The sequence below is a fragment of the Copadichromis virginalis genome, linkage group LG22, assembly GCF_057382275.1.
Source record: "Copadichromis virginalis isolate Kocher_CV1m ecotype Utaka linkage group LG22, C_Virginalis_male_GT1.1, whole genome shotgun sequence".
NCBI classification, from domain to species: domain Eukaryota; kingdom Metazoa; phylum Chordata; class Actinopteri; order Cichliformes; family Cichlidae; genus Copadichromis; species Copadichromis virginalis.
The window spans coordinates 2,954,322-2,974,303 of NC_140638.1; the positions used below are offsets into that span (position 1 = coordinate 2,954,322).

Consider the following 19,982-nt stretch of genomic DNA (forward strand, 5'->3'; position numbering starts at 1 on the left):
GGTGCTGTGAGGGGTCGTGTGACCACACAATCGAACGATTTGTCCTCTGTTATAAATGTCTCAGTTTCAGCCCCGTTCTGTACCGATTAAAATATTTCAGAAGGGTTTTTGATTTAAGCACGTTCAGTACACCTTCACTCACTCTACCCGCTGATCAGTGGTAACCTCGACACGGAGTAAACACGCCTTCCTTTGACCTGACTGCACACAGACACCTTCACAGAAACATCATAGACGATTCACAGCATTTTTTCTCTCCAGGTAATCGTAGACCTGAAGGGCTCCGAGTGCACCTGGTCCTACCAAACTCCTCCCTCGTCACCAAGCACCACCGTATCCAGGAAGTCCAGCATGTGCAGGTTAGTTATGTGGCTGCTGCCAGCTGCTTATTATCTCAACAATAGAGGGAGATAAGGTGGTCTGCTGAGAGCCTGTCCTCTGCTGCCTCTCTGTGGTTAACAAGTGGAACTACAGCTTTTTTTTAAATCATCGATTTTTTTGAAAGTTTTGATTTATCAAAGAGAAATGACTCCAGTAAATGTTATTTTACCATCATGTCTTATTACTCAGAATATTTCATCTGCCTGACTCATTTTTCGGGTTGATTGTTTATTCTTTCATGTGATGAGCTGAGATTTTAAAACAGAAAATCAGCGAATGACTTCAGAGCTTCTCAGGTTTCCTTCTTTCTGACATTTATTTGTCTCCTCCCGTCCGGCCCACAGCAGCCTGAACAGCGTGAACAGCAGCGACTCTCGCTCCAGCGGCTCACACTGTCACTCCCCGACCTCCCACTTCCGTTATCGCGCCTCCTCCTCCTCTTCCTCCTCAGTGCTGCCCCAGCAGACACCTGCCCGCCTCTCTTCAATCTCCTCACACGACTCTGGCTTCATCTCTCAGGACGCCTACCAGTCCAAATCCCCTTCACCGATGCCCCCAGAAATCCTGCAGGTAACAAAAGTCGCGGCTCAGTGCTTTTAGTCATCGACTCACTGAGAACAGACGCCAAAAATAAACCAGTGAGTTCTGTTTATGATGTCTGCGGATGTTCCCCAGTTCCTACGATGTGGTGTGTTTGTTAGCTGGAAGCCACATGTCGCGTGTGCGTGTCTCAGTAACCTCAGAGAGATAGATGGTTTCTATCTATCTATAAACTCGAGGTATTGTCAAATTTAGAGCCATGTCTAACACTCATAACAACAACATCATCTTTTGCTGTTACTTGTTTAAAAACAAAAAAGTCAATCTCGTCGTCATGTTGGAGAAATGACAAAATCCTGAACGAGACCAGGATATACAGCAACGACATTCATTCAGACGTCATCTGCATCCAGTCTTGTTAAGCGCCTTCAGGGTACAGACACTGGTCAGTGTTTACGTTGTCGAGCCTACACAGGCTTTATTTTAAATGGTAAATGGCCTGTATTTATATAGCGCTTTATATAAATAGATCAGTTCCTCTCGCACTCAACGATCCTGGTGCCCAATCAGGTGGAGGTGATGATATCGCCCCTGGCTCTAGCTGTGAGACGCCTCAGGCGGGAATTGGAACTGCAGCACCTGCTTACCACTACGCTACCCAGCTGCATATACATACATGTATATACATTTATATATAAAACACATCATAGGCACTACTCGAGTTAAGCTATTTTAAATACGATCATTTTAGTTTTAGTGCTGTGCCAAGATAATTTACATTAATTAAATATCCAAAGACGGAGCGTGAAGGTGTCCACGGTCTGTTGGTGCTGATGTTTTTTCAGCAAAGATAATTAGGACGTAAAGATTATATGTAGTCAGTTTGTTTGTGCTGATAATTTAGCACATGAACAAAATGACAGGATGTTTGTGTGTGAGAGGAAGTTCAGAGTGCGACAGCCTGCTGTGTGCTTTCATCTTCACCTCACCTCGGGAACCCAGCCCTCTGTGACACTGATCAGCCATGCTGCTATTATAAAAGTTTAACCAGTCATGAATCACATAATAGAAGAAGACACAGACCTGAAGCTTCAGCCTGCGTTAGCTCTGTTTCTGATTTTCACTCCAACATGACTCACTGTTAAATATAATGAGAAAATACTAGCAGTAGTGCTTTTAAAAAAAAAAAAAAATTTTTTTATAAAGTTGATAGTTTCTCTTTCCACCTGCTGAACCGGCTTCTGCTTCGTCTTTGCTCTGTTTGACCTCTGACCTGGGATCAGTGTTTGGGAGATTACAGCTTCTCATTAAATGTTTCATAGATTCACTCCTCCTAACACATCCTAACCCAATTTCACTGCACTTAAACCCGTCTTAATCATTTTAGACGTGCAGAAATCTGAAAACTGCATGTGCATTAATGCTCCCCAGCACTGGTTGTCCTGCTGTTCTAACCTGTTTGTTGCTGCTTCCTCTGCTTTTCTCTCGTGTCTGTGTTTTGATCTGTTTTCTTGGCTTCCCTCTGTGCTTCCTGCAAACTGCTGTCTCTGTGTGCGCTCTGCATGGCGCTGCTGCAGTCGTGCGTCTCTGCTTCACCCTCTCAGTCTGTCACTGTGGGGCCTTCCTCGTACTCCTCTTCTTCCTCACCCTCACACCCCGAGCCACGCTCTGGGCAGCAGCAGGTGAACACGTAGACACACAATTGTGTTAGTGTTTTGTTGTTCTTGTTTTTCCAGGTGAGTCGTGTGTCAGCTTTTATTTTTGAGTGATATGAACGGGAGCCTTCATGAAGCACAAAAAGCCGACTGCACAGAAACGTTTCCAGCTGCTTAACAAATCCAATTACATTCAGTGCTCAACACTGGCAATGAATAAATGAACAATTAAAATATAATCTAGTGTTGGCTGAGGAGGAAGAAATATTCCAGGTTTGATTGGCAGCCTGATAATCATCAACATCCTGAAAACTAAGAACAGCACACGATGTTCACTCCACCGTGAAATGGATTAAAAGATTACTCGCATGTAAAGGGAACCCAGCTCTGTGAGCAATAAAGGGACCAAAAACAAACAGATTTCCCCTCAGGTTTGTCAAACAGAAACATTTACAAAAGCCAAAGAAATCCCAGTCTGGTCTGTTTATGGTCAGAGTGTGTCAGGGTGAAGAGGTCAGGTTACCTGGTCATTTTACCAGGTAACTGTTCAGAATATATGAGATATTTATATGATGAGGCTCTCAGGCAAACAGTTATTCTAAACTTTTTAAAATCAATATTGAGTCGACATGTTTGATTTACTCGTGAATGCACAGTTGGGACTGAGTGACTTTGATGCACATCTCAGCTACGTCACTAAAACAGGAAACGTGCAGTGAAACCTAATGAACATCACCATATGGTCCCCAGTGATGGTTCATAATTTAGTTGGTTATCAGAACTTATGCAGGGCTCTCGTCCTCCTCCGGCGGGGCTTCACATGGATAAATTGCCAAAACAAAAAACACAACAAAGATCGACTTTCATTATATTTGCTGAGATGTTATTGGCTTAAGTAAAAGTATCTTTAGCGTAGAATAAAATTACTCTGTTGCAATTAAAGATGCATAAATGTGAAATACAAATGTGTAGGGAGTATTTGGGTGGCATTAGTTGAAGCGAATTTTTGTAAGACTACAAATTCTTTTCATAATTGTTTTGCAAAATCTCAGAAACTGGGAAAGGCCAGTGAAATAAAATACTGATTAAAAAGTGAAAAAATCATCTGCTTCAAAGAAACTCCAGATGAAATCGTCAGTGCTATAAATCAGGATGTTTGATGTTTGGATGTGTATGAATGCTGGGACCTCACTGCCGCCCAAACATTAGCTTTTTCTGCCGCATGAAGCACCTGTTTTTGCGCTCATGTCTCGTGTTTTCACTCCTCGGTCGTGAGCGTCATCTTTAATTTTTGAATTGTTTCTGCTTCTTCATTCATTCACATTCAGTTGACAAATGGTTTTGACCATCACGGAGCCCAGGACCCCCACCTCCACCCTTCATACTTCTCCTACTCCTCTCCCACCACCACCACCTCTCCCATCTCCTCGCCCTCCTGTTCGTCCGTTTCACCCACGTGGCCGTGGTCTCGCTCAGGCTGCGGCCAATCAGGAGAGTTCCTGCCTCTCAGCCCCTCGGGGCTTGGAGTGATCCCATCATCCAGAGTCCCGTCCTGGAAGGTTTGATCCTCATTCTCCCCGATGTCCTCCTCTTTTCTTTGAGTTGATCTGTGTGTTATTTTCTCTTCTTTCTTGATGTCAGTTCATTCTCTCAAAAGTTTCTCATTTTCCAGTCAATTCAATTTAGGATCAGTTTCACCTGATATTTTTGTTAATTTTATTCCTGCTTATCTTTAAGATTAAACTTTAAAACAACATTGATTATCACTATACAGAGAGCCTTGCTTACCTGTGCTGGTGACAGGTGTGAGTTTTCAGGTTGTCCATTTTTCAGGTACTTTTTTACAAAACTCCTCTCACCACCAGGTGGCAGCATTTTACCTAAAAGCATTAGCCTAGCTGTTCAGCCGAGAACTACAACTTCTACTTTCAAATGTACATAACTTCTAATCCAGTGTTTCATAGCCTGTAGCCTTGTTGTGATAATGCAAGCTCGAATAATTCTGAGATTTTTCATGTTGTGTTTGGGGCAAATCGGATTCTTCATTCATAAAGCTGAGAATGCAGCCCGGTCCTGCAACACCCACCGGACAGAGACGCCTTTAACATGATGCCATAGCTGTTTCCTCACATTCTGTCGACGGGTTCATTCAGATGTCAAATTGAATTGTTGCCCACATGCTAAATGCATTTAAAGTCTTCTGTACATATGTACGAATCAACCACAACATTAAACATCTGACTAATTTTGTGTAGGTCCCTGTTATGCTGTTAAAACAACTCTGACCTATAAGGACCACAGCGAGTGTTCTGTGGGGTGACTGGCTCTGGGATGGTGACAGTCTGGTCCTTTCGGCCCGCTGGGCTGTGGGACAGGGTGTCTGCTCTGGTGTTCTGATTGGATTTGGGATATAAGGACTTTTCCTCAATGACTTGTTCTTGTGGCGTATCCTCTCCTGATGGGGGAGGCAGCTGCCGTTGGGGAGTGTCATTGGAGGTTTTTGTTTAGGTGGGCGGTATGCGATAAAGTCCAATCCTTATGGACACCAGGACGCAAGTAAACGATCAGCGTCGATTCATTTCACCTGTGTGTGGTTTTAATGTTGTGGCTGAGTTGTAAACTCCAACTTCACTGGGAGGTGGAGGCATCCAACTGCAAGGCTGTGGTTTACATTTTTACAGTTTATATAATAGCTTCTACTTTTAAAGGCGTGTTTTGAGGTGCGGCCTATAAAATGGTTTGGTTTGCTTGCATAGACCTCTGGTGTTCTTGCAACAGTTTCCAAATGTTTGCTCACAGCAGCAAACATGAGCATTTTTGTCATTTCTATAAAAGAAACATCCCTCTGTTCATGCTTCTATGTGGACGTTTGACTAATGGACAAAATTAACAACAATATTAAAAAACTATTTTACTGTTATTGATGATATCTTCCTGTGTAGGATTGGGCCAAACCAGGCCCGTACGATCAGCCCATGGTTAATACCCTGAAGAGGAGCAAGGACAGGAGAGAGACTACAGATCCCAGCAGCCACCAGGGTGCTGATGTCACCACACCAGGAGAGGAGCCAAACAGGGGCAAAGGAAACAACACTTCATCATCCCCCAAGGTCGGACACAATGACCAGCAAAATGCCAAACAAGTCCTTGAATAGAAAGTCACATGACTAACTGGGAGCATTCTGATTGGACAGACGAATCCCAATAATTCACATATTCCCGTGTGTGTGTGTGTGTGTGTGTGTGTGTGTGTGTGTGTGTGTGTGTGTCTCTGACAGGTGGACAGGGAGACCCGTGAGGAGCTGGCCAGAGCTCTGGCCCGCGGCCTCCAGCTGGACATCCACGGCTCCAGCAGAGATTCCCTGCAAGGCTCCAGCGGCTACAGCAGCCAGACCAACACACCCTGCTGCTCAGAGGACACCATCTCCTCACAGGGTAAACGTACTTAACTTACTCCCACCAGATTAATTAAATACAAACTACTTCACAGTTTAACTCCAGCAAAGGATGCGTTGCTGCTAAGCTCAGCACTAACTTTATTCAAATGTTCACTGGACCCAGAAACAAGCCTGAATTGAATCACTGAAAAACAAACTTCCGTTGTGTCTCTTCTGAACGTCTCAAATCTCGCTCTGATCTAAACTCTAAACAGAAAAAATCTAATTAAAGTTAACGTGAATTAAAAAGACTTTAATTATATAATATCTGGGGAATGCTTGAGATCATCAGCTGACTCTGCTCTATTCAAACAAATTCTGTTATCGTGCTAAATTCTCCCCCCTCCTGGTCTCTGTAGTATCGGACTGTGACTACTACTCTGTGGGAGCAGATCAGGAGGTGGAGCAGCAGTCCTCAGACTTTGATAAATCCTCCACCATCCCGAGGAACAGCGACATCACCCAGTCCTACCGCCGCATGTTTCAGTCTAAACGCCCTGCTTCCACTGCTGGCCTGCCTTCCAACCCCTCTGCTGTAATCACCCCGGGGGTTGCTACTATCAGACGGACACCGTCCTCCAAACCCAACTTGCGACGACCATCCGGGGGCCTCAACCTGGGCCCCATCCCCATCAAGCCCCCCATGATCCCAGTTAAGACTCCCACTGTGCCTGAACACCCTGGATTCCCCAGCAAAGCAGCGTCAGAAGACGGCAACACCCCGCGGACCCCGCTAAGCCCGGCCACCACTCCTCTGTCACCAGGCAGCAACGGGTCATTGTCACCAAAGTCTGTCCCTTGGGAGATCCAGCACATGGGCAAGGGATCGGATCCTCCAACCCCACCTCCACAGCCCAGCGGTCGGTCATCAGAGTGGGAGCGTCGACCCCTCCCAGAGCTCTTGGAGGAAACCGAATACGCTGAGGTGGAGGACTTTCTGGTGGCCATCCGACGAGGCGTCAAGCTCAAGAAGACGACAACCAACGACCGATCAGCACCAATGATTCACTGAGACTGCAAAGGTTGGTTTGACATGAGCCATTTTGTGTCCCTGGCTGAAAATACTGTTGGAAGGGACACAAAATGGTTAATGCTAAGTAAAAGCAAATCGCTATGACATCAAATGGATGCCAGTAACAGGAGGAAGTTGCCCAGAGACTCTGATTGAGGATCATTTTAGAAATCTTGTCTTTTAGCAGTGATTACAAAAAAATGTGCATTTTCACAGTTTGGCCAAAGAGTAATAATATTTGCATTTAAATCAAACAAAGACCGAGTCCATTGTCAGCTGGGATCGCCTCCAGCCTCACCTGCACAGGTGCACAAGGAGAAATTTTAAGTAAACTTTCCACAAAGTGTTGACTGGACTTGTTAAGCACATCTCCCTTTAAAATCAGTTCTAGTTCCTGCGCGAGGCCGAGCCAGGAACTCTGATCCGAGATCGTTTCCTCAGGGCAACTTCGATAACAGAGCGAGGGAGACGGGATCATCCTGACGACCGAGAGACGCCTGGACAAGGTCGACCTTGTAGCAGGAAAAAAGAGGCTTAAATGAAATGAAATCCTAATGTTGGGGAGAAGTGAAGGTAGAAGAAGAAGAGAACACTTCTCAGACAGACGACGCTGAGCTGGGAGGAGTGATGGAATATTTTCGAAAGATCAAATCATTATTTGTATGTACATATTTCTATTTTGATGTGTTTGTATGTTTTACACCCTCGTAGTCTCCCATTTCCACTAAAGGTGCCAAAAGCCTGTGTGCTGAATACGACTTACATATTTTAATGCTGGATTTTCTTTATGTACAAACATGAGTATGGTGTTTGACAGAGAGTTGTACTTGGACACCACCTGAAAGAGGATTTGTATATGTAGGGCAGCGTATTGAAGAGTGGCGTGTAACCATTCGCAACTAAGGATTTTCTGTTGTTACAGTAGACTGACCTGCATGTATTCAGTTTGCCTCAGTATAAATGATCCTTTTGCCTCTTAAACCGAATAAGAAAACCCCGGCAGCAGGAGAGGATCAGGAACTCTGGATGGAACAACTCGAGGTTAAGGCTGCTGTCCAAACAACGTCCCGGCTCTGAATTTCTAAGCTGAAAACAATACTGCAAGGTGCCGTTGGAGGTTCATTTCCTCTCACTGCGATTCTGTGCTTGTCAAAAGCACTTTGTGAAATTTGAGCAATTTAAAAATGCACAAAAATACAGAAACACCATTAGCAACGCAGCATGGCCACAGCGTGCGTCAGCCAACACTCCAAGTCCATAGCAGTGCAGTAACAGAGGCTACCACAGTTTCCTCCTGTGCTACTGCGTATCTGTAGTAAATACAATCATGTGGATTTGTGTATTGGTCTGGTGTAATAGAAGTGTGCTGATTTAGGAGGCACAGATTTAAACAGTTGTGGATGTTATTTTAGTGAAGTTACTGCTCGGTCAGTGCTTAAATTATTGGCCTGTGACCTGATGTTTAATGCTTAATATCTAAAACGCAGAAAATCTGGTCTATGTTGTATAACTCAGTCGTAGTTAGCACTTTTTACTAAATACTGAAATGTGCAGTGTGCACATATTAAATTGTGTGTAAGCCAGAAATGTGTACAAGTCTAAGGATAGCCGACTTCCCAAAAATGCCAAATGACTGCCCTGAAAGAGCAAGACGGTTGAACACAGTCACTTTGGAAGGCTGAACGTGGTCGGTCGACCCCCCCAGTATTCTGCCTACAAGTATAAACGGTGTCATGTATAAAAATCTCTAAAGAGAGGAGATGCACAACACGCTGGTTTGGAGTTTAGCTTGTTTTTAGTCCCAAACTGTTACTTACTAGCCTAAAAACACCAACTGTTCAGTGTGTGGAGGTGTTTCAGGTGGTGCGGGACACGCTGTGGTAACCATGTTGGAGGTCCAACACTTTATACAGCTATGAAGTCAAATCCTTCACACGCTGATCCACAGAGTGCCGTTCACGTCTTATTCATCTTGGTCCTGAAATTGTCTCCAGTTCAGAGACTGCTCGAAAAAAAATGAACAAAAGTAAAGTCAAATTATTATTAACGCCCACTTCTATTTGAACTTTGATATATCATCACTTAGAAAAGTGATTCTACGAGTAGTCCTGTCGTGCCTCATCGTATTTTACAAAAATTAAGATCTGATGCTAGTGCACGACTGCACGAGCTCATCCCATCAAATTTAGAGATGCCATTAAAAATAACCAACAGCTGTCAATGATTGGTGAGAACAAAGCTCTAATTGATGTTTTTAAAAACACTGAGCCTCAGCTGCCTGTGGACCTCCACAGTGACACCACACGAGGCCGACGTGACCCACCAGGAGATCCTCTTAGCTGCACACAATCAGACCCTGCTGCATACTAATATGAATATAAGTCCAGTACGTATGTATACTTTAACTGTACTAGCTTGTTAATACATGTCAGATTTTAGCTGTCAGCAAGCTGAAATACACTAAAACTCCCATTTCTACCAAATAGCACTGCTAATATGTAGTCACCACATAATTATTACGTGCTTTAAGCATTTATTAATTTAAATATTCCCATCTTTTTCGTTTGACCTGTTGAGCATATAAAACCTATTAACGAGACTATATTTAATATGCATGTCGTCTTTCGTTTGCTTTGTTTAGCTGAGCATAATGATTTATTAGCCTGCTTCTCTCCTCTGTTGATCCAACTCTTCTGGACCAGGATGCAGTTTAGATTCCTGCAGGATGCAGAAACGTTTCCTGCTGTGTGTGACGGTTGTTTGACGCCCTGTACGACGACCGAAGCCGGCTTCGTTTTTTTAAAAATCCAGGCTTATTCTCCTGTGCAGGTTTACAAATCCAGTCGTGTGTGGCTGACGCGATAACAAGCGTATGAAGCTGAGTGTTTGAAGACTCTGTAGATGTTTGTCATCGATGATCCGAGTGAGGCCGACACACACTGAGGATCAGAGGAGCGTTAGAATTCCCGTCAAAGCTGGAAAATGATTCGTTTAAATGTGTCACACATTCAGAGCGCACCGGGTTAGAAAAACCAAGTTAGATGAAAAGCCAGCGACCCGGTCCTCAGTGTGTTGAGACGCCACTCTTGTCCCCGAGCTGTAAACACAGCAGCTGTCAGTGTGTCCGTTTAACCCTTTAAACTTCAGCCTTTCATTTTCAGATGAGTTGCCTAATGTCTTACCGTATACGCTTAAAGAAGCTCTGGGTTTGATTTCTTTGTATGATACTCCTCCTTCAGGTGCTCTCCTATAACTATGAGGTTTCCCTCGTGCATTTCCTCAACAGATTTTGATACAGCCACTTTATTTTATGGAAAGTATCAGAATTAGAATTTTGGCCCTTAGATTAATTATCACCATAGTCTCGGGTGCACGTTTTACAAAAAATGCATTTTTAGTCAGTTATCATTTATTGCACAACAACAAAAAGCCTATTTAAAAATATTTCAAATATCTTTCTTGTAAGTTTGAAGCATTATGATTTATTCTGTCAGATGTACACGTACTGTGGTGGATTCTCATTGTAAACGTGGCCACAGATTCAGATATGAAGTCAGTGTTTGTTCATGTCGGCTTTTTATGCTCTCAGATCTTTCAGGCACTGAGAGAGACCCCTCGGCACGTTTAAGCCCCACCCACCTGCCGTTGAGCCTTCTGTTTGCCGGACCCATCCAATCAGCAGAAAGCTGGCTTAAAGGTATCTTAAAGAGGGAGGAGCCAGAGTGAAAAATGCATTTTATAAATCACAGATTGAGGCCTAAACTTTGGGACAGCAGTCCTTTACTTCCCCAGTTTGCTCTTACGATGGTAAATAAAAGGCGGATTTTAAGGCAAACTGCAGCTCTTATTAATAAAAAGACTTTAAATTAGACTTACAAAAACAACCGCGTACAGTGTGTCAGGTAAAAAGTCTGCTCCAGTTCTGATTTATAAAAGTTATTATCCACTAATGGGACGGACGCCTTCGTAGTGAAATGTCAAAAACTAAATCCGTTAAAAATTCAGCAACGAGGTTGAGATCAACAGCTTCGCTAACATCACTCACTCACTATAATAATCACTTTAAGCCGATGTACAAGTGAGGTTTAATTTTTGATTTTAATAAAAGTAACGGCACATGAATGTAACTTTTTACTGACAAATTTCCCACTAGCCTTGAACTCAGCATGGCTCCTGTAAGAACAGCAGCTTTTCTCCATCTCATTTCAGCTGTTTTTTAAAACCGTGAGGAAACAAACAGGTTTTATTAAAATCCTAAATCTGCAGCAGCTACAGACCTTTCCAGCGCTGTGACGAACTCACTCCTGCCTGTGGTGCTAGAAGTAAAAAACCTTTTTTATTTAATTTTTTTTACTACTTTTGTAATTCTGTAAATTCTGCTTCATGTTCCTGAATATTAATCATCTTTTTCTATGTAAACCGGTTTTTTGTTGGATCTTGGCTGTAAAATAAAATCGTACGTTCGATGTGCACCTGATGACGAGGGAAACCTGCGCTTTGCTTTTATCGTTTTTTGTTTCTATTTAACTTCATGAGGCTAAAGTAGGAAACCTTTAGTTTGACTGTGAGCTTGGGCTTAAGATAAACGATTGGTTATCTTTGGTCCTACTTTTTCATGCAAGACGTTTTGATTGTCCCTTAATAAACTTATCAAGTACTGACAAATAATTGAGTCTATTTATTCATTCGAGGTTGTTGATGCTCCAAATCACGATTTTCATCGTTTATTTTGTAAATGAATCAGCATCCAATATTACGAAAATCAGGTTTCTTATTCTGATAAAATGATTTAACCAGAGGAAGCAGGAGGACGAGGACGCGCTGGGAAACGTCTGATATGAATTAAAGACGTGCAGGCTTCCGTCTACGAGTCGATCGACAGATTTTATTTGTTCTGGTGAGATTTAAATCAAGTTCTTTGAAATATAAGGAAGTTATTTTAGGGTTTTACTCTTTTGTTCTTATAAATAAAGACCTAAAATGACAACATTTCACCATTATGATTATTTAAAGATATGTTTACAAAGTAAATCTCCAAAGAGTTGATTCTGTTCATCTGGACGTAGAAACGTTTCGTCATCATCCAACTGCCTCCTTCAGTCTCAGCTGACTGCAGGTTTTCTTATAAACAGCACATTTGCATAATGACTGAAACCAGCCCAGTGAGGGAACAATGGGCCGGGAGGTCAGTTCCTCAGTTCCTTCTCATGACCATTGATCAACAACCACTGATCAATGGCCATGAGAACCATTCACAGAGAGCTGGGGAATGGCTGCAATCACAGCACAGTTTACAAAGTGAGTTTTGGGTTCAGGTGAGAGTTTACAAGATTTTCTTAGGATTAAACCAGAAATGTTTTAAAGGAATAAAACAAATATACACTCAAAGTGCTTCACACTACATATTTAACCATAGATTCAAGCAAATGCTTCGGTCTGTACACTTTACCTGCATCTCTCCTCTGGGTGAACATGCAAACTCCAGGCGGGGTTTGAACCAGGAACCTGCTCATGAGAAACCTGCAGTCCAGAGCGCGGAAGAATAAGGATAAACCAAGATGGTGATGTGATGAGTCTTTATCCAGCGAGTGTGCAGAGATCCTCAGTCATACTCATGTCTGCTTCAAAACACCAAGCTGAGTGTTCGACCTCAGCAGACCTCATGACCAGTCAGTGATGTCGCTCGGCAGGTTTTGAGACACGCATACAAATGACGCGATTGGACTAGAGCGATGCTGTAACGACCCCACGCACATTAGGTGGTCCTCGATTGTAATGGGGAGCGAAACGCAGTCGAGCTGTGTAAGCAGGTACGAGTGGGAAAAGGGCTAAAAGTGACCTCACAGTGGCTACATCCATCTTTGCTTTACAGTCTGAGCTCATGATTCAAATGAACGTGCTGTTTTCAGGACCTTTAAACACTGAGCGTGAGCTCAGTCCTGCTCGCAGCAGCGTGCTCAGCCTGGAGTCCCCAATGAATGAATGAACGAGAGGTCAGTGAAGCATCACCTGCAGAGCCACAAGCAAACACTCGTATTCATTTACTTTTGTTTTAATTGCACATAATGTTGCAAAATACATCCACACATCATCCTTCAACAGTCCAGGTTGTTCGGTACATACTGTACATGCATCAGTGCGCAGCGGCTGTTCCAGACTGTCCACCAGATGGCAGCACAGCACGGCATTCCTTTACCCGACAGCCTTACATGACAAACTTCTTGTTTATAGGCTTCAAAGGATGACTTCACACAATTAAATGAAGGAAAATATCATCTTAAAAAAGCAAAACAAACAAAAAGTTTGATTAAAATCTTTTCCTCGTGTAAAATAAACACAAACATGAGATGACAGAAAAGCAAACGAGTTCTGAAGCATCCTCAGTTTTACCAGGTTCACACAGACTCAGACTTAACTAATCTGTCCTAATGAGACGGGCAGACAAAGAGCTCACTTCCCTCGAGGCTTTTACAGTTAATCCAACGACAAACTTGAATGTCTCCTGCAGTCGAGTCCAAACCCTCATTAAAACACCGTGCAAACATTTCTGTCTGAGCTCACAGCTCTTAATTCCTTTAATTCAGAGGATGCGTTGGGATTTGTGCTTAAAGCGTCTCCGTCCCTCTGAAGACAAACATTTCATAATCTGCTAGAAAAACAGCAGGACTCAAAACCACACATCACAGTTTTTATCAGGAAACTTGTGATGGCGGGAGGACGTCTGAAGAATGTAAGGCTGATAAAAACAAGATAATGATGCTGTGATGATCGACCTGGATCAACCTTCATCTCGCAACTGCTGAACCACACCGCAGCCAACGTTCTCTAATTATCCATCAGTTTGCTTTGGATTGCACAAAACATATTGAACAAAAACTGCACATTATTGCACTGATCAGACATCAAAGCCCAGCAGAGAACAGAGGGGTGGAGCCTATCCCAGCTGTCACAGGGTGACAGGTCGAGCACCTCGTAGGGAAAGATGTCTGATGTAGAATGAGCTGATAGAAGACTGCAGGAGGAAGAGAAGTCCTTCTAAACATCTAACAGCCTGAAAATACTCACTGTGTGTTTTAAGCAGCTGGCAAAGACATTTTCACCTATTAGAAACAAAAACAATCTGATTTTTGCCTCTAAAATGTGAGAATCTGAATTATCCAAGTAAGTCTCAGCAGTTCCTGGAATAATAAGATGATTTCTGACAGTTTGTTAAATCTAAAAATGATGAAGCTGCTGATCAATAAGAAAAGAGTCACTGTGGAAGCCCAAATCAAGCAGCAAACAAAACACTGAGACAGGAAGCTGGGGGCGCGGGCGTCTGAGGATGAAGAGGAGGAAACGCCTGACGTGGGTTCAGCGTCGTTATAAGAAGCACCTTAGAGGTCTGTCGACAGCTGGAGTGTTTAATGGTGACAAAGTCTGAGCCACTTCTCTGACTTTGAATCGCACCTTCTCAGGCACCATCTGCAGCTTCAAGTCATCAAACAAAAGCTAACAAAAAGAAGGAAAACCTGGATGCGAGTGAAGCGACCGTGTGAGAGAACGAAGGAAAAGATGGTGGAGAAAGTAAAACAAACAGATACAGAGCGACCTTGGAAAGCTCAGAACGGAGCCCAGAGCTGAAAATAGAAACTTCAGTTTCCCGAGTGTGCGCTGCCACTGAACGCCTCCTACATCTCTAAGCACTCATAAAAACCATCTGACGAGATTACAGAGCTACACAAGTTCATGCAAACACAGAAATCATTCCTCGAGGTAGCAGATGACACGTTTTCAGATTTGCAGGATGGCGGCGACTCGACGGGGAAGTCCGCTCGCTTCCAGAGCAAGTCGTGACAAAACACTTGTTGCTTTGACTCATGAATAAATAGTGTTTTTGGAGATGAAGTCTGTAAATGTATAAAGTGTCTGCTGAAGAGAAAGTTTAAAAATTTGTGCTTTTTTCTTTTTTTTGTTCCTCCAATTAATCAGAGATCAAAACGAAACGTGAGCTAGTGTCTGAAACAGTCGCGTCCGTGTTTCTGCTGTCGGGATGGGAAACACTCGTCGCTGCTACAGCGCCGATGTCTGGGAAGAATAAACCACACCGGCGGTGCTGAGACTGCAGAGGGTTTCCCATCCTCCGAGCTGCCCGGGCGGATTTACACGAGCCGTCTGTGGGAGGGAAATCAAAGTTTTGTTCCACCAGAGAAGCATCGATTCTTCCCATCAGCCCCTGGGACCGAGTCGCAGAGAGGAAAGCCGAACATGTGAATTTCTGGGAACTCGACTAACATACTGATACGGGGGGAAAAAACTACTGGATTAAATGCCAAGCAGCGAAATCAGCACCAAGGTTACGCGTATGTTCGTTTTGCACAGGCCTCTCTCTCCAGGGTCTCCGCCAGCACCGCATCTCCCTTTTTATCAGGTTAAAATATGGCACATCACAGCGTGAGACTCCAGGATCCCTTTTTTATTCTAAGCAACCTCTGACTGCTGAAACTGTGAAAGGAAATGTGGCGTCAAAACACCGCGTGCAGCAAAACCATTGAAACTGCTCCTGCAGCTTTACTTCGTATCCCTTTGTGAATTTCCACTTGTTCCCAGCTTCCGTGTGGTCTCCTCGCAGATTTGGGCGCTTTAGCTTCACACTGCACGGAGAGCTGAGCTGGTGATGTGACAGCGGGAACAGAGTCCAGGAGTGAATCCATTATTGTGGACGTTTGTGGTGCTGGAATAGTTGGAAAACATGCGGTTGGAGCACAAAGCGACAAACCTTCGATAAGCCATGAAACTGAATGTTTAAAACGTTTTGATTAACGGTGCAAATTCACGCACTGCACCGATTGGCTACCTGCTGCCCACCTGCAGTGACCTAGATCAGCTAAACAAGTTTTTACTACAAACACTGATAAAGTCATGCTGGCAACGAGCAGTGCACTGAGATCTGCAGCCTCACCTGGTCAGGTATGACCAACCGCTAACATCAGCAAGAGATTTTTGGATATTCATAAACTGATATGTGGGATTAAAGCGGAATAGCTGCTAAATTAAACCCAGTTTTCTATTTGTGCTGCTCAACAGAGGCGGAGCAGATTCTCATTTCAGATGATGTGTCACAAAGACGTGCTTTTACAGTCTGAGCCACATCCACACTGGGGCTGCAACAACATCAGATTTTTCACATTATCGTGATTTTAAATCAGCCTGAATTATCAATAAGGATCTTTTTGCTTTCAGTAAATCATATTTAATGCTTTCTCCTTTAGTGATGAGTCACAATACATCCATACAGATGTGGTTCAGTGACTATTAGAACACTTTCTGCACAGGCAGAAACCCGTCACTGTGACCCATCACCTGGATTATGTCTCCTAGTTACTCCTAGCAGGCTTTCAGGGGGTCACGAGTGGACGTTATTGGCATTTATTGTGTGCTTTTCCTCTTTTTTGGCAAATAAATTACTCTGAAAATGTGCGTGCAGGGACTCTGCAGCCATAAAGATTATAACAACTATGCGGCCGTTTCCTCTCTGCTTTTGCGCCCAGAACACTGGGAATGGGACTGATATGAAGAATCGATGAGAATCGCAGCTTGAACCTCCCGCTGAACCAACAGACGCCGCTTTCTTGGAGCCGACGGTGTAAAAATAACTCTGGTCGCGGTCAGCGGCCAATTACGTTCCCTCAAACTGTACGCCGCCCGAGCAGGATGACAGAGAAACGTCCGACTGTAAATACTTTTTTTTTTCTTTTCTTAGAGCTGTGACATCAGCAGTGTTATGAAGATGTAGTGGCGTGTTAGGAGGAGCCTGATGGCGCGTCGCCGTCCTCCTTCTCGTCGTCGTCGCCTAGGAAAAACAGCGGGAACATCCCCAAAATACAGCCGATGGACACGCCGATGGCCTTACCCTGCAGCAGGAGGCGAAGGAGAAATCATCAGAATCTGTTATCCTCAAACAGTCGGGTGTGCAGAGGTGAAACTAGCTTCGGAAAGTCTGGGCAGCGATGCTCTTATCTCAGGATACATGGATTATTCATGAGGTGGTAGTTTTAGCTTCCCTTTCATGCTCTTACACACCTCTGACAGGATCTGTTTGATACGAATAAACTCTGTTTCCTTATTTTAAACACTCATGTGGCTCCACCACAAACTTCCTGCATTTTCGCCCCTTTGAACATTATCTGTTGTGATAAGTGCAGCTGATTATAATCAACACTTTATTTAATAACCTGGAAAAGTGGAGCGCCCTGCTTGCTCTGAGATAAAGAAGCATGAACTCCTGCTTCCTCTTCCTTCCCATTATCCCTCTTTTGTTGCCACTACGAATAAGAACATGAAGAGGATTTAAAAATAAGACCCAAAGGAAAAACCTCACCATGTGAGAGCTGAGCCTGGTCTGCCACATGTCCACCTGCTTGGGCGTCAGATCTGGAACCTGCATCCCCAGTTTGGAGGCCAGAACCTCCACATAACCTGCAAGACTTCACACAGACAACAAATGTGTGTTAATCGCTGCACAGGCATTTAGTGACATCACTTCACCCAAAAATAAAACACGTGCTCGTGGTTTTCCATCCATGTCCTTCATGTGCGAGTTGCCCAGTTTTGGGGACATCAGCTGTGGAGACGTCTGCGATAATTCCTGCAGAAACTGAAATCTGCGAAACGGGCCGATGCAGATCAAGTTTGCCAGCATTCAGTGCCAACGCTTTGCATGCTTTGGATGCTGGTTTAGCAGCTTTGTCTTCTTCCAGACGTTATTCAAACCAAGTAAAAACTTCCATAACTGCTCAACCAACCAAAGGGAGCGTGCAGCCAGCTCACATCCCAGCTCAGCTGAGGCTTACAGGGGTCAGAGGTCACAGTAATAGGAATAGGAAATCCCAGACAGTTTGTTCTGTTCATGTGGCTTCAGCGTTTTCAGTGGGAGAAATGTTTCATCACTCATCCAGGTGATTCTGCCTCGACATTTGTGCTGAACTACACACTCGGGATAAGGCTAGCCTTCTTCTGCACAACTGTTAGCGCAATTAAAAAGGCCGAACAGCAAAGTTTGAGCCTCTGAAGTGAAGATCCTGTTAACATAAACACTGTATATACACACACACACACACTCAACAGTTTCATTTTCAAACCCGGAAAACAGGAAGAGCTCATAACATGTGTGTATTTTTGGATGTTTTAGTGCCGGAGTAACGATTAAAACTAAACCAGATCAGATCAACAGCTAAAAATCTGTTTTTCATTCAGACTGATTAAAACTGAAACACAGAGAAGCTTCACATCTCCTGTGTGAAGACATCTGCTGACTGCACACCTTCTTCAACACAAAACCGTCCTTTCAAAGATGATGTCAGACTTTAGTTACAGTGTAAACCTTTTACTACAGATAAATAAGAAAATAAAAGGTATTTAACACAGAAAAAATCACCAAACTACAAAAACAGAAACACAACAGGACAAACTTCACGTCATTGATTGAAATCTTTGAGCAGTTCTAACTTGCTTTAAACAGACTTCACACAGTTCGCCCAGAATAAACCGAAAAGCCTCAGAGGCCGTTTATAAAGATGCTGCTTACCCGAGCCCCGCCAGATCTGAAACCAGGTTCCCCAGAGCCGCCGCTGCAAACACAAAGAGGCACACACTTTGGTTTCTGCTGCTCTCACAAAGAACAACAGCGAGCACAGTGACAGACACAAATGCATCAGACACACAGAAAAGAAATGCTGAGGATTTGTGAAACTCAATGATTTGATTTATGCAGATCTTAATATCTAATTATGAAAATAACGGCGTCATTTGTGATTTCTGTGAACAGTATCGATCTCTTTCAGACACTCCTAAGTCATCTTCTCATTCCCAGAACTTTAACAGACTTTAAGAAGCTTTATAGTTTCAGAAAAACCAAACTCCTCCTGAGACTCTCACAGAAACACGAGGTTTATTCAGACTGAATCAGAAATCTGATAACCATCAAGTTCCTCTGGGAGGCCAGGCGCCAAAATCTCTGAAGGAAATCTGCTCACTGCTGTGCTGACGTCCATCAAACACAACTTAAGCCTGACACATTACACACACACACACACACATGCACGTACATGCACACACACACACACACACACTCGCACACATACATGCACGCACATGCACACACACACATACATGCACGCACACACACACACACACACACACACACACACACGTATGCACACTCGCACACATAAATGCACTCACATGCACACATAAATGCACTCACATGCACACACACACACACACATACATGCACTCGCACATGCACACACACACGCATGCACTCGCACACGCACACACACACGCACGCACACGCACACACACACACGTACGCACACTCGCACACATACATGCATGCACTCGCACATGCACACTTACATGCACACATGCACACACGCACATGCACATGCACACACGCACATGCACATGCACACACGCACATGCACACATGCACACACGCACATGCACGCACGCACACACACACACGCACGCACACTCGCACACATACATGCATGCACTCGCACATGCACACTTACATGCACGCACATGCACACACGCACGTGCACACACGCACGTGCACACACGCACACATGCACACACGCACTCAAATCAAATCACTTTTATAGTCACATCACATGTGCAGGTACATTGGTACAGCACATGTGAGTGAAATTCTTGTGTGCGAGCTTCACAAGCAACAGAGTTGTGCAAAATACAAGAATGTAAACAGGCAAAATATACGAATGGCTACATCTGAAACTAATAAATATATGTACAATATATAATAGTATATGCAAAAAAAATAAAATAAATAAAATAATTTCTGGATGTGTATACTAAATGTTTTTCTATGTGTGTGCATACACATATTTTACAAATTAAATAGAGTCAACAATAAATAAAATATATAAAAATATACAGAGTTGAGACATGTGCAAA

General features: G+C 43.6%; 2 protein-coding genes across 4 annotated transcripts in view; one reads left to right on the forward strand and one right to left on the reverse strand.

Annotated features, from left to right (window-relative positions):
• LOC146682391 (protein MTSS 1-like) overlaps nucleotides 1–9,824 on the forward strand; it is a 68,503-nt gene extending 58,679 nt beyond the window's left edge. The window contains exons 10-16 of one of the 3 annotated variants that reach the window (XM_085446323.1): nucleotides 262–359; nucleotides 726–951; nucleotides 2,526–2,603; nucleotides 3,905–4,135; nucleotides 5,519–5,686; nucleotides 5,855–6,011; nucleotides 6,373–9,824. In XM_085446323.1, the coding sequence (XP_085302449.1) occupies nucleotides 262–359; nucleotides 726–951; nucleotides 2,526–2,603; nucleotides 3,905–4,135; nucleotides 5,519–5,686; nucleotides 5,855–6,011; nucleotides 6,373–7,025 (1,611 nt within the window). In that variant the 3' untranslated portion in view covers nucleotides 7,026–9,824. The remainder of the gene's footprint in view (nucleotides 1–261; nucleotides 360–725; nucleotides 952–2,525; nucleotides 2,604–3,904; nucleotides 4,136–5,518; nucleotides 5,687–5,854; nucleotides 6,012–6,372) is intronic. The other 2 variants (XM_085446321.1, XM_085446322.1) reach the window with 2 other exon arrangements.
• A 3,237-nt stretch (nucleotides 9,825–13,061) lies between these two features.
• tmem65 (transmembrane protein 65) overlaps nucleotides 13,062–19,982 on the reverse strand; it is a 39,619-nt gene continuing 32,698 nt past the window's right edge. Inside the window, exons 5-7 of the mRNA XM_085446324.1 lie at nucleotides 18,592–18,634; nucleotides 17,386–17,491; nucleotides 13,062–16,918 (exon numbers count right to left, since the gene is read on the reverse strand). Coding sequence (XP_085302450.1) covers nucleotides 16,808–16,918; nucleotides 17,386–17,491; nucleotides 18,592–18,634 — 260 coding nt within the window. The 3' untranslated portion in view covers nucleotides 13,062–16,807. The remainder of the gene's footprint in view (nucleotides 16,919–17,385; nucleotides 17,492–18,591; nucleotides 18,635–19,982) is intronic.